Here is a 15,378-nt window from a genome sequence, read left to right as displayed (position 1 = left end):
CTTAACTGACTGGTAAGTGTCCTAGGATGCTTAAATTGGTGTGATAAGGTCCTAAGACTCCAAGATCTCTTTCACATGGACTGTTTTGAGCCAGGTGTCACCCATCCTATATCTGTGCATTTCATTTTTTCTGCCTAAATGAAATGCTCTATACTCCTTGTTGAAATTTATTTTGTTTGTCTCTAATCTGTTAGGGTAATTTTGAATTCAGATCCTGTCTTCTGGAGTATTAGCTGTCCCTCCCAATTTGATGTCATCTGCATAAGTATTCCCTCTAAACCTTCATTCAAGACATTAATAAAGATGTTGAACAGTGCTGGACCTTGGACAGAAGCTTGTGGCACCCCAATTACAAATCCACCTAACACAGCATTGTCTACATTTTACTAGGTATTTTTGCAAAAAAAAAAATCATGGGGACCTTGTCAAAGGCCTTATTGAAATTGACATCCACAGCATTCCCTGCATCTAACAAACTTGTAACTCTATCAAAAAAAGAAGAGAAGATTAATCTGGAATGATTTATTTTTGAGAAATCCATGTTGACTTTTGGTGATTACAGCATTATTTTCTAAGTGATCACTGATTGCCTCCTGAATGCTCAGCTCCAGAAACTTTCTTGGTATTGATGTCAGGCTGACTGGATAGTAATTATTTGGGCTCCCTTTTTTCCCCTTCTTGAAGATAGGAACATTTGCCCTCTTTCAGTCTGCTGGATTCTATCTCTTCTGCTAGGATTGCAATATTCAGCGAGGAGTAATGAACCCAAGGTGACATGTCCATTCAGCCACAACACTCAGTGAGTGATAACTTGGACACCTTGCTGTCTCTTAACCTAGTTTTTTTTTTTTTTTGCAAGGCAGTTGTGATAATAGAACAAGATGGGGCAAGACAGTGCATGGCACCTTCAGTTCCTTAAAGGCCAAAATGGGCATGAAAGTAATAAAGATGCTGTTTGCATGCACATTAATTTCTTTCTAGCAACATGACCTTTCTACATCATTTCTGATGTTGCCCTGCTAGTACTTTGCATGCTTCACCTTGTTTCATACGACTAAAACAAAATGCTATTGTCTTGCTACTCACAAACTCTCCTGCTGTGTTTTGAATATGGTATTCTTATTTGGCTAACGATGCCCTGAAAAGAGAAAGAATAAATGTATGCAGTGTGGAAAACATAGTGTACTTCATATGATTCAGATAGATGAAACATGCCCTTATCAGCATTGTAGAAGTAAAAGCTACAAAGCAAAAGTACTGCAGAAAAGTTATCCCCCATGTTGATTTCTTAAGCATAAACATAGCTATATCCTTTATGAAAAGTGTTGCTACTTCATCTAAAGCCAGTGTTTAGAAATCTGAGGTGTGCATGCCTTTGGCAAGGTGTTTATTTACTGATATTTATATAGTGCTTAAATCCAATGTCTCTCTGTGTATGTGGCTTCAAGTCACCAGTCGACTTATGGCAACCCCATGGATTTCATAGGGTTTTTCTTGGCAAAGATTACTCAGATATGGCTTTGCTAGTTCCTGTCTTTGAAATATAACATACAAAACCTGCTCTTCAATGTTGGTGTCCCTTTTAAATATGCTAACCTAGACTAACTCTGCTAGGCTTCCAAGATCAGGAAGGCAATGGTGCCTTTGGGGTATTTAGATACACATATGTGTAAAATAGATACAGACAGCTTCCACACTATATGCCAGGATCTGATCCCAGATTATCTGCTTATCCCAGATTATCTGACAGTGGAGACTCATATACTCCAGTTTAAAGCAGACAATCTGAGATCACATCCTGGGATATAGGGCAGTGTAGAAGGAATCACAGAGAAACAAAACGCACATTGAAAACTGAAATCTAAAAATCGAAAATAAGTAGATGGATTAGGAAAGCTTTTCTCAGATAAATCTATTTTAACATATTTCAGATGCTAAGGGTAGTTGGAACACATTGTAATATGGAAAAGCATTTCACGCAAGAGTCATCACTATACCAAATACTCTGCTTCAAATAAGTTTGAGTGGAGATCAGAAGCATGTGGCAGTACTAGGAAGGCATCTCCAAAGGATGTCGAAGACCAAAAGGGTCCAGAAAGGAGAGGCTGGCTTCTAAGGTAACCAGATTCCAGGTACATTCTTCTTACCTCTGACACTGTCATTTCTCACCAGCTCATCACTTTGAGAGGGGAAAGCATGGGTGACTGTCCCTTTAAGGGAGAGAATCACCTGGTTTCAAGTTCTGCCTCCACATCAGACTCACAGGTGGAACCATAAGAGCTGGCAATAAATTCATCTTACATTTATCACAATTTCAGTATTACTTTTTTTAAATCAGGAGAAACAACAATATCCAAAACCAAGAGATCCCTTGCTCTGCACAAAGCCCCTTGCATTAAAAGAGACTGGCACCAGTTTAAAACCACATATTCCCATGGGATCCTATTGATTTGCATGGAACCCCAGAGGATACAAGAGACAGTGAGCCAGGTTAAAACCATTGCTTTCCATGACATCCTATTGTTCTGCATTGAACCCCACAGGATACAAGAGAGCTGGGCAATGAAACAGGATGGGAAAACATTGATGGTTCCCATCCCATCTGTTTTTCAGTTGTAAAGATGGGAGTAAAGTACGATAAGAGGTAGGAGCTCTGAATACAATGACTGGCCCATGTTGAGTGTTCCCTTCTTTCTGGACATTTCTGTCTCTTTTTAATGCTGGAACATGTGATGAGTTCAGTACCTCTGCATACTAGAAAAGAGGCTGAAGTGCCTGACCAGTGGGAAATTTCTCAATGTGATGAGGTCAGATTAGCACACTTCTGCCTCTTTTCAACCATGGAAGGCTATGCATGATGGACAGAAGTAATTATACTACCTCATCAGACAGCAGGCGACATGAGGCAGCAGTGGGGCCATGGGGAATCCAGCACCCCATGGCACGCATTGCCCAGATCCATAGGTGGGTGATCACATGGGGAGTGCATGTGGAGTGTCTGTCTTCCTCCCATAGATTTAATGGCAACATAGGAAGCCTTCCATGTTGTCCCAGTGGCAGCACATCAGTTCCGCCTTCCTTCATCCACGGAGCGGGCACGACGTCATCTTATGGGACCTGGCTGGCTCCATGGGTGATCGGGCCTAAATCGATGTATGCCACCGATTTTAGCCCCATATGCTGAGATCAGTGCCACTCCATGCTTAAAAAGAGGCTGAAATGTCCTATGACTGGGAAATTTCTCAATGTGGTATAGTGGTATGTCTCAATGTGCAACACAAAAAATATTGTTGTTGTTGTTGTTGTTGTTGTTGTTGTTATTACCCTCACCTCCTAATCCCACCACAGAATTTCCCAGAGTGAGAAAGAATTGTTAGTAGCAAAAACCATTCTTCCATCTCTTCTCCCTCGTCACTAGGGCCTGGCTTGAGGATAGCAAGATTACAAGACTCATGATAGGATTCCTCTTGCAGTCCCTCAACACATTTCATTTTTTTAAAGTGCTGCACAGATTTTTCATGCATATTTTAAGAGTGCAATGAAGACAACCCTTGCTTTTGTTGCATTTGAGCCCCTTTCACAGGCTAGTTTATGAAGATGGTGTGGGTAGCAGTGTGGATTCAAGAGAGACCTCACCAGTGGAAAAAATGGGTGAATATACTGAGAAGAAGTTCTACCTTTTTGAGAAGAATGTGCCGAAGAGATACCTTCCATGAAAAAGCAGCAATGCATCTACAACTCTCAGTCCTTTTAAAATCAAATCTAAACCACTTCCTTTCAGTTTGATGTCAACTAGTAAACACTTTTTAAGGAGCCCCATGGCGAAGTGTGTTAAAGCACTGAGCTGCTGAACTTGAAGACCGAAAGGTCCCAGGTTAAAATCTCGGGTGAGGAATGAGCGCCCACTGTTGCTCCAGTTTCTGCCAACCTAGCAGTTCGAAAATATGCCAATGTGAGAAGATCAATAGGTACCGCTCCAGCAGGAAGGTAACGGCGCTCCATGCAGTCATGCCGGCCACATGACCTTGGAGGTATCTATGGACAATGCCAGCTCTTTGGCTTAGAAATGGAGATGAGCACCAACCCCCAGAGTCAGACATGACTGGACATCAGGGGAAACCTTTACCTTTACCTAGTAAACACTTCGCTGTGATGCAGGGACAGAGCAAATGACTGTGAGGAAAACCTGTCCCTTGAAACTCTTATTACCTTCAGGCCAAAAGCTTTTCTGATGATGCTAAGACCAGCTATGGTGAAATTTCGAAGGGAAGGTGGAGAGCTTTTGATTTCTTACAGTGGGCCCTTGGTATCTGCTGGAGTTTGGTTCCAGGACCTCCTGTAAATACCCAAACTGACAGATGTTCAAATCCCATTATATGCAATGGCACAGTATAATGGACCCCTCATATAAAATGGTACTATGAAGGTTTGCTTTTTGGATTTTTTTATGGGAAAGAGGTTATTTTTAAGCAGTTGAAGGTTAAATCCATAGATGCAGAATCCATGCATACAGAAGATAAACTGTATTTATATTATTTATGGATCTCTCCCGACTGCCAAAAGCCTTTGTATTTGGTGGACATTACTGAGATTGCAATAAGTTGACAGGCAACTTGAACACACACAGACAGAGCTTTAGTTGTTGGGGTTTCCCCTGTAATATCCATACATGTTCTTTCTACCTCACTATGTTTCCTGTGCATTTCTGGTAAAATGTGATCGAGGTGACCCCCCCCCCCAGGACTTTGTAAAAGATAGTTCAAAAATCAAGACTTTATGTTCTATATTCCATATATTTATAGTAGAAGGTGATTGAGACTTTTTACTGGAGTTTACTGTGGATTATCCCTGCACTCTGAGGCAAGAGATAACAACTTCATGAATTGTAAAATCATGCTGCTAAAACTCCACTTTTATGAATTTCCATATTGGGTTCCACAGATGTTATGAACTTCGTTCTTATCAAATATTTTCAATTGTTTATATCATTCATGATTCCCCCTTATGCAATGTAACTCACTTTTATGGATTCTCCCTTATTTCCATGAAATCTATCTGTCTGCCTATATGTATTTGTACTCTTTGGGATCCCCGGAAAATATGTATTTTTCCCAGCAGGGTTTATATTCCAACTTTATTTTATTTTTCATTTTATTTCATATAATTGTCAAGTCATGAAATCAAATAGGAAATATTTTGAACTCAACCTGAACCCCAGAACCTGTCCCATTTTCTATGACCCAGGCTTCCCTTCCCAAAAACAAAAGGATAATCTGCCACCGCTTAACCCAATCAAATTCAGATTGCATGGACAATATAGGGCTTGAGTCGCCGAATTCGGAGTATTGTCCTAAAGGTGATTCGCCCCAAGGCAAACATTGTCATATCTCACCCAAAGGAAAATCCAGGACACCTCAGGAAGGCGCCCTGCGGAGCCTGTCAATATGGCCCATCATCACCCATTTTTACTTTCACCTCTGACACCCCAAGGCATATCTAAAATCTGTATATGTGACAGAAACCCAGACACCCATGATTGCTGCCATTAATCCCTTTAGAAATCGGTCTAGCAGGAATTAATCCGATATTTCCTGCCCTGTCACTTCATTGTTTCAATAACTCCCGCCTTCTCCTTCCTGATTGGCTCGAGTGGGGACAAAAAGCAGCTCCCTATTGGGCCAACAGAGCAAGGCGGGAAACGAAAGCCCGCCTCGTTCAACCTTCTAGCCTATCAACGATCAGATGGGCGGGGGAGCGGGGCGGGAAATTCAAAGGGCTGTCAGACTGAAATTTTGTATAAATATGGCTTTATTTTGATTATGTGGTACCCTAGTAGACTGAATGATCACTACTAGAGTCCTTTTCAGCTGAATCGCTCAATAAAGACTCCTTGGCGGATTTTCCTTCAACTTTGGCGGACCTTCTTCATTTCGGCTTCAGGTTGTATTGCGGCTCATATTTTCCTATTGGCTCCGCCAAGGTCCGTTCTCTCAGGACCGGATCGGCTCTCTCCTTAAGGGCCCGATCCCCTAAAACGCGGTTGACAACATCAGTAGCAACTTTGAAGATCTTTTTCCAACACAGGATGGAGTAAATGTCAAGTGTCTATATCCATTGCCTCAGTTCCTCTGGCTTTACTTTTGGGGCAGTCCCACAAATGACATTAAGAACAGAGTGGGACTTTTGCCATATAGGCTTTACGAAATTACACACATTTGGTTATTCAACATCACATCTATCCTGGCCCAGTTGAGAGCTTTAGGCACTCTGCCACTCTTCCACCTTTAATGGTTAATATTTGAGGTTTGCAACTTCAGCTATCTGGAACATTTTAAAAATAGGACTATATTCTTTCACACACTCACTTGCTTAGAGAACAGGAAGGTCATGGCTGCTTTGCAGCATGGTAAGGGTTTCTTATCCTTTAACATGAAAGAAGATTAGATTGTAATGGTACATATCTTTAAGGACTTCAAGACTCTGGGATACAGGATTTAAAGTGTACATTTTTCTCCCTGAAAATCTCTTTGCAATGTCTTTTGATACTTTTTTGGTGCTTCTTAACCAAATGAAGGGGTTTTGCACTTGGCTATCTCCCTTGTCAGCACACACAAAGGAGAGGGGAAGGAAGGGCAAGGAAAGAGGAAGAGACAAGAGAGAGAATTTAGCAATACCACTGAACTTCCCTCTCTTCCCCCCTCTTTCTCCCTCACACTCAAACATTCTGACCACACTGCCAAAGAAGAACATGCCAGAATATGCATTGTAATGTGTACCATCCAGACCACAGTGGCTAAGATCATGAAAGTTATATCAATATAGGGCTGACATGGGATGGGGGTCACATTGAAAAACATGGAGGCCTACCCCGTGCACTACACACACACACACTCCAAAATTATTTTTTGCACTTCAAGTGCTCCCAAACACCCTCAGAGTTCTCTTTGGGTAACATTATTTTCAATTCCAGAGGACTAAAACATTATTTTCTGCATAGAAAATGCCCTTTTATGCCAAACAACCATGAGCGTTTTTTTGTTTTTGTTTCCTGGGGCTAAGAGTGTGGCTTGCTTATGGTCACCCATGCCAGATCTAAACTGCCATATAATCCAATATGTGATCCCAGATTATCTGCTTTGAATTGGATTATATGAATCTACACTGCCATATAATCCAGTTCAAAATAGATAATCTGGGATCAGATACTGGATTATATGAAAGTGTAGATGGGGCCCTAGAGGGTTTTCATGTCCAAGCAAGGAACCAAACCTTCTGTTTTCCAAAGTTGTAGTCCAATGCTCAAATCACTATACTGGGCTGTACCTATCTGAACATTTGTAAGGCCCCTTCCACACAGCTGAATAAAATCCCACATTATCTGCTTTGGAGTGGAATATATGGCAGTGTGGACTCAGATAACCCAGTTCAATGCGGATAATGTGAGATTTTCTGCCTTGATATTATGGGTTATATGGCAGTGTGGAAGAGCCCTAAGTTGCCTTGAGTCTCAGATCAGGGAAAGTAGCAGGGTGTAAATAGCAACAGCAACATAATGTGTTAACTTGTCAAACAACATGTTAAGCTTACAACAACAACAACAACAGCAACAACATGTTAACTTGCCAAATATAAAAAGCAATAGAATTGTGATATACATAACAGCTATAAAAAATGGGCTATTTCTATTCAGTGAGGAGAATTGGAAAACAAGTAAAATGCAAACTAATGTAGCTCAAGAGAAGTTTTTATTTGTTTGTGATTTGTCTGAAATAAAATGCTTTATTTTTGTGAGCCTTCCATTTAGGCATATATTGGTGTGTAAAAAAAAAGATTAACAGAATTGTATTAATCTGGAGGTCTTGATGTAGGAGGAAGTGAAATCAGAAATTCTGATATTTCATCAGTTACAAATTCACAAGCTAACTCACTTTCGGTTTTAACCTCCAATCATTTTTATATTTCAGGGACAGTCCTGGTTACTTCTGTGTTCTCCTACTTTTTCGATTGCTTCTAAAATATCCCATTTTCTCTCCTCCCAGTTACCTTTTGATCCTCGGTTTACTTTTATTGGTGCAAATTGAATTCAGAGTGAAAAACTAAGTTCTGCTCTATAAACACAATAGGATAGGGGATGGGAGGGGGCAGAGTTTTATTTTTCACAATGGGTTTAGGCAAAAGTAAACCGCAGGCAGCCTCTCCTAGCCTGTATGGAGTGTATGAGCTACTAGTAGTATTCTCATTTTAGTCAGGAAATGAGAAATAAAGCAGCCACACAATAATCCTTGTGGTAAAGATATGGATCAAGAAAATGCTGTCAAGCAGAAATGTTGTCATGATCATCTCCAATAATTTCCAGTCATGCTGCCAAAGGTGGTTGTTGTTGTTGTTGTTGTTGTTGTTGTTGTTGTTGTTGTTGTTGTTGTTGTTGCTGTTGTGTGCCTTGAAGCAGTTTCCAACTTTTGGCACCCCTAAAGTAAAACTACCATGGGGTTTCTTGACAATATGTGTTTAGAAGAAGTTTGCCTTTGGCTTCCTCTGAGGCTAAGGGCTCTTCCTGACAGGCCCTGTATCCCAGGATCTGATCCCAGGTTTTCTGTTTATCCCATATCCAGTTTAAAGCAGAAAACCTGGGATCAGATACTGGGATATAGGGCCTGTCAGGAAGGGCCCTAAGACAGAGTGTCTTTCTCAATCCAGCTGGAGGAAAGTGAGTTTTCAAATCTAGTGACTATAACGTAATAACTTTTATAGTGGAGAGTGATATGTTGGTCATTCATGCTGGTATAGATACCACTGCATGTAGCCTCAGAATGATTAGCCACATATACACAAAAATTGGCATCAAACCAAAAACGATGAAAATGTGGCTCTTAAGACTATGCTGTGAGACTATCCACCAATTGATGAAAATGCATTTTTGTTGCTGCCCTGGCTTAAATAATTGGATTTAAGGATTTTCTGGGTAATACTCTATGTTGGTGGAATATAGCTTTAGCCATTCTGTTGCCACAACAGTTACTGTTTCAGGTTATGTTTGCCATAAATAACTGAATAACAAGTCTCTCCCTTCTTAAATTTGCACATATGGTACAAATTTGTCTGTTATCATGAATGCACACATTAATACACTTCCTGGCTTGAATAAATGCAAAGTGAGTTTAAATATGTTTTTTGCATGCTCACAAAGGTCTTAACCCAGCCGTTCATCAAGCTAATGGGACCATACCCAATGATATTACAGCTGTTACTGAACTAGTTTAAAATGTATTGCTATAGATATCAAAATATCTTAACTGGTAGCTCCTATTTAAATATTCACTTTTCACATATTTGAAGTAGTAGAATTCCAGCCTTTCTTTTCTTTATAGCAGCATGTTAGTTTTATGTTTATGTTGCTCTTATTGATGAAGGTTGTCTTTCCCTTATCAAAAATGCTTGGAACCAGAAATGTCTTGGGTTTCTGAGTTTTTCAGATTTTGGAATATATATATTTGCATATACCTACAGAATGAGATATCTTGGAGATAGGACACAAGTGTAAACACAAAATTCATTTCTGTTGCATATATAGCTGATGAGTTGAGAGACAATTGAAAAATTCCATTTATCAATCAACCAACGCCTCTATTCATTTCCTACCTTTTCCCCAAAACTGGGACACAAGGCAAAAGGTAAAGGTAAAGGTTTCTCCTGATGTTAAGTCCAGTCATGTATGACTCTGGCGGTTGGTGCTCATCCCCATTTCTAAGCCGAAGAGCCGGCGTTGTCCGTAGACACCTCCAAGGTCATGTGGCCAGCATGACTGCATGGAGCGTCGTTACCTTTGTGCCAGAATGGTACCCACTGATCTACTCACATTGGCATATTTTCGAACTGCTAGGTTGGCAGAAGCTGGAGCTAACAGCAGGCGCTCACTCCGCTCCCGGGATTTGAACCTGGCACCTTTTGGTCTGCAAGTTCAGCAGCTCAGTGCTTTAACACACTTCGCCACCGGGGCTCCGGGACATAAGGCAGTTTTCAAATATTAAGACAAATACGGACAAATGCATATACAAAGACATGCATAAAGTATACACTTACAACAAAAATGACATTAAATCATGCCTAGAATTGAAACCATTTTTTAAAATGAAAAAACCTAGGATACCATTAAAAGGATTAAGCCTGTCTGAATAGAAAAGTTTTCACATGTTGACAGAAGGATGGCAAGGAGTGAGCCAAAGAGGAGGAGGAAGAAGAAGAAGAGAAGGAGGAAAAGAAATTCACCATGTTTCCATATTTTTTATTGGTAAATAGCAGAGTTCATGTGTGACATGAAATAACTAGGTCAGGTATGCCATTTCTTCCCACTTCATTGCAGTGTTTATTGTAGACATGCTGCTACAATCCGATATTGCATGTCTGTGTTTCTCCAGCCCTATTTCACAATCTTTCAATACTATTTAAAAGCATCCAGCTTGACAGAGGACAGGGAGAAAACGTGGAGCAGGCATGCCAAGAAGTCTTTTTTTTTAAAGCTTCACTGATAGAAAACAAAGGATAAATTGTTTTGTTTAATATTATCAATGCCATGGACATTTGCTGGAGTGACATCATGCTGCGAAATTTGTGCAAATAAAATCTCCCTTACATTCATGGACAAAAGTTGGTCACCCTATCAGATAGCTTGGATCTCAAATATATCTTTCCCTCCTCTAGTAAGGGAAAGTAATTGGAGAAGCTCAGTGTATGCAAACCATGGCAGATGGGAAAGCACTGCCTCTCCTCCTGGGATTCTTTGGACCTAATCACAGGTACTTTTTGCAGCATCCTAAGATGCTGCCAGAATGCTGTCAGGACAGAGCTTGACAGAGCCCTTCATACAACACAGGACTATTTCTGGCAGGCTCCATCCTGGCTCCATCCTCCAAATGCCCCAGGACGGAGCCCAGAGAACATGGGAGGCATCCCATGTTCTCATTAGTCAGAATGGGGCCAGCGTGGGGGGAAGCTGGATGGCGATGCTTTTCCCTGTGTGATGAGGAAAGTGGTGATACAGGTAATACGGAGTGTGGGCGATGGTTTACCCCTTTGCCCCATGGATTCACCATTCTGTCCAGCAATTCCCCACACTATCGCCTGCGTTTGGAACCTCCATGTGATGAGGTCCTTTGTTAATGATGCAGCATCACTGAAAAAGTAACAATTAGGGCAGTAGTGTTGAACCATGGCATGCATGCCAGAAGGGGCACAAGTGCCCTCTCTCCAGTCACCCCCCACCCACTTGCTCGCCTGCTTGCCTGCACCCCCGCATGCCCATTCACTTGCTTGCCCCCTCACTCACTGCCCCCCTCAAGCGCCCAACCCCCCTCCCCCTGGTTTGGGAACGCCATCTCTAATAGATTTGCAGTCACTGTATTAGGATATCCATACATCTTGCATGCCATTAGTTGGACCATAAACTGCCCCAGCTACAATCATGTTTGCAATGTGCTGATTCAATGCCTGGCAATTGGTCACATGTATTGTATCCTACTGACTACAGACTATAGTGGACATGGATGATAAGGGCAGAAAAAACCACTGTCAACTTCTTTGTTTCCTTCCTTCCTTCCTCCCACCCTCTTCTCTCTCTCTCTCTCTCTCTCTCTTTTTTTTTTTGGCTACAAGCAGTTCAAAGGCAGTGACACACATTTGCTTTTCCTTTCACTCAATCTGCAATGCTAATATAAAATCTACATGGCTTAGACATGTCTTATTGTATGCTATTTCTTGCATTACATGACCTCCAGCATGTCAGAAATTGAATCTGGGATGCATGTGGCCAAGAATGGGTCCAAGGTGGGAAGAATGAGGAACACCGAGATAGAAGAGTTCAGACAGTTTGTTTTTGCCTAAGGCTGGTAGGAGCAAGATTCTGTGTCCCCCACTTCACTCTGTGGAATTAACTAACCACCTCATCAGATGGCCAGCAGCAGAAGGAGGCGGCGGTTTGCTTTGCTGCAAGTCGCAGGAAATGAGGTGCCTCACTCCTTGCATTGCCTGCATCGCCTGCCTTGCTGGGAGGGTGATCGCATGGGGGAAAGCATGGAGTGCATGGCTTCCCCCATAGATTTGGCAACACCCCTCTGCACCCACTGACCTGGCATGATGCAGTTTGATGGGAGCCAGCTGGCTCCATGGGTGACTGGGGAGATCGGCGTTTACCGCTGAATCTAGTCCCCTATGATGAGGTCCTTAGTGCAAATTACTTTTACATTTCAAACTCAGTTTGTAACAGCTAAAGTAAGTTGAGGACAAAGGGGGAAATGGGAGGAAGAGGAGAGAAACAGGACATTTTACAGGCAGCTTAAAAAGTGGAAGAACAGTGGATTAATCCTACGGCTGGAGGAGATCACAAGGGCCATCTAACCCAACCCTTTGCCATGTAGGAATACATAATCAAAGCACTCCCAACAGAGGTTGTGGGGTATATATATGCATACTGATGTTATTTTAAGCAAAAATTCTGCAAATTTGGTTAGAATGAGAAACAGTTATTGATCCAGGAGAACCTAACTGGCTCAATGATCTTGGATCTCCCAATTTCTAGCCCAACACTATAATAAGTACTCAATTTGAGCTCTCCAGCTATTGCTTGGAACCTATCAAGCTATATTCAGCTCCCTAGATATGTGTGACAGCTCACCAGAAGCTTGATAAACACATCTGTGCAGTCTGTTTGAAAGCATAAAAACACCAGTATTACCAAATTCTCAATAGACCAGGCAACTGTGGCATTTGACCTCCTGATCTGCAAACTGGAAACCACCTGCCAAGCTTAAAAAGATTGTGTTGTCAAAGTTGTCTATTTTTAAAAGATTTTATCCAGTTTCTGAGTGCCTTAGACAGTTGGCTTTGCAAAGATGTGAAACTGATAATGTGGGCACCAGTTACTCAAGAGCAGTTTGCAGAGCAGCCTTCTTATCATTTTGTTTTACTTTTTTTTCTAGCAGCTTCAATGAAACAGTGAAAATAATGATAAAAATTTCTGCACTTACCATGGCTGTAGAAAACTCTCTGTGCACTCCCAACCCTGCTGAAGAGTGCAGTGTTACAAGATGAAGGCTTTCTTTGCCTTTCGCCTGGAACTTCCTATTTTGAAAGTGTCAAGTGCTTTTTATCCAGCCTTTGTAGGAAAATTCTAACAGTACCATTCATTGTTTGCATATTGTGAGCTGTCATTTGACAGAGCTTGTAGCAGTAACTTGCAAAATACTCTGTAGGACTGTGAGGCCAGAAGGCAGAGATATTGGGAAATCTATGTACATGAGTGAAGAGAAAATTCACAGAAATGAAGATTATTACATCATACACTGCTTGCCTATGAATGCTCAGTTCAGTCCTGAATGTTGAAAACCTATGTAATTTTCACTGTATGTATATTTTATTTCAGCATCTGCACCCTATTTTTCCAACCGAGTGCATTCAGATAAGGCTTCTATTGAGCAATTGCCTACCATTTACCTAAATTTAGGATTAGGGGGCTGGGAATTTTCACTTGTAATTCTCCCATGTTTTCCTCCTCCTTTTCCTTTCACCCTCCTCCTTTTCTCTCAGCAGAAATCCCATGGAGAATATTGAATAGCTGCACAAGTCTTTTGACTGATAGTGCTAGGAGCCAAAGATCCAAAAACAAAAGTAAAATAATAGGGTGCCACCCTACTGCACATTTATAGCAATTTGATACCACTTTCTCTGCTATAGATCCCTCTTATAGAATCTGGGATTTGTGGTTTGATGAGTTCCATGGACTTCTTTGCTGGACTACAACTGTGAATCATAGAATCATATAGTTGGAAGATATGAGGGCCATCTTTTCCAAACCTCTGTCATGATTTGGGACCTCATTGTCAGAGAAGTCACAAAATTACAAATCCTAGGATTCCATACAATGGGAACTTGGGAGTTATCAAAGTTTAATCAATAGTAGTGTAGTGTATACTGACATAGTCGTTAATAATGAAAATTAAAGCAATGTGGTACAAAAATTGCTTTACATTCAGAAACTCCTAACATTTCTCCAAGGAGAGGTGGAAAGGACCTGTCCTTAAAACCCTCACGGAAAAGATGATAATGCCTGTTAAAGAGAAAGATAATGGGAAAAGATGGACATTTCACTATAAGTGAATTAGCTCAAGCAAACATGCCGCAGCCCTGAGTTTGCAACTCTTACTCAGGGCTGCTGAAGATTGAGGATGTTGGAGTTCATTCAATTGTAGAACTATCATAAATCAAAGTCAACTTACTAGTAAATAGCAAATACTTATTAAGAACGCTCATCCCACCAACTAAAACATTACAAGGAAAACAAATCCCTCTGTCAGAAGTGACACTGCCATACATACTTCCTTCTACTAAAGTAGCATCAGCAGAAAAGACAATTTCAACATTGTAGATGTTTTGCTGAAGTTCAGAACCTCTTTCTGCTACAAGCCTTTGTGTAGCCCAAGACTTCTCAAATTATCTCATGTGGACAGTCAACCATTTCCTCCTCACTGTACATAGTTTCTTGGAAAACCACCACAGACTAACAGCAGCTCTCTCACAAAACAGAACCAGTCTATGCAACACCACTTTGAGGGACATCAGTCTAGTCAGAATTGCTATGGTTTCCTACCATTAACTATATCAACAGAAAAGTTTGGCCAGGACAAATACATGCACACACACATACACACACTACTCAGCTCATCTAAATCTTTAGAGGGGTGTCTTCAGTACAGGCATTTACCACCTATCTGGTTATATATATTTTTCCAGTGTAAGGACTTAAAACTTGTTTGCTTGTTTTATATGGCACCTTTTTTGAGAGTGGGACCCAAGGCGGCTCATCGATGAAATTAGTAAAACCTCTAACAATAAAATTTAACAAAACTATTAAATATACTATACAATTATTTTAAAAGGATACAAAATTTTAAAACAAAAATAAACAAAGGAGGAATCCCAACACGAAGCCTCCCTGAGAGTGAATACATACTAAAATCCTGTTTGAACAAAAACAGCATTTTGAATATCTGGGAGTTTGTGAACAATTTCTGAAGGAAGCCCCAACATAATGTCTAAATGTCATGTAATCAAGGCATTTTTCACGGTAGCCAGATCTGATGTTGTCTCAAGCAATTATGAACCCTTTTATGGGATGTGCTTAGTTGCTTACTTTCTGTTTGTAAATGTGCTATAGATATATTTTTTTAAAAAAACAACCCAGCAAAATGCCTGGTTATAAGCAGAATTACATTATTTTGTGATTTCTTTAAATGTAAGGTGTTTTCTTCCCTCAGTTGTGAAGCATGCCTGATATCTTGATGGATAGGTGATGTAGACAGTGTTTTTTCTTAAGGAGAGGAATGCATC

General features: G+C 40.8%; 1 protein-coding gene across 3 annotated transcripts in view; it reads right to left on the bottom strand.

The window, feature by feature from the left end:
- fyb1 (FYN binding protein 1) overlaps positions 1–13,296 on the bottom strand; it is a 52,165-nt gene extending 38,869 nt beyond the window's left edge. Inside the window, exons 1-2 of one of the 3 annotated variants that reach the window (XM_008102849.3) lie at positions 13,020–13,294; positions 1,087–1,138 (exon numbers count right to left, since the gene is read on the bottom strand). Coding sequence is in view for 2 of the 3 variants with exons in the window: in XM_008102850.3 (XP_008101057.2) it covers positions 13,020–13,022 (3 nt within the window). In the remaining variant the exon portion in view is untranslated. Of the gene's footprint in view, positions 1–1,086; positions 1,139–13,019 lie in introns of all 3 variants that reach the window. The other 2 variants (XM_008102850.3, XM_008102848.3) reach the window with 2 other exon arrangements.
- Between the last annotated feature and the right edge of the window lie 2,082 nt (positions 13,297–15,378).

The sequence above is a fragment of the Anolis carolinensis genome, chromosome 2 (assembly GCF_035594765.1).
Source record: "Anolis carolinensis isolate JA03-04 chromosome 2, rAnoCar3.1.pri, whole genome shotgun sequence".
NCBI classification, from domain to species: Eukaryota; Metazoa; Chordata; class Lepidosauria; order Squamata; family Dactyloidae; genus Anolis; species Anolis carolinensis.
The sequence above is the reverse complement of the archived record's forward strand: the minus strand, read 5'-3'. Positions and strand labels throughout refer to the sequence as shown.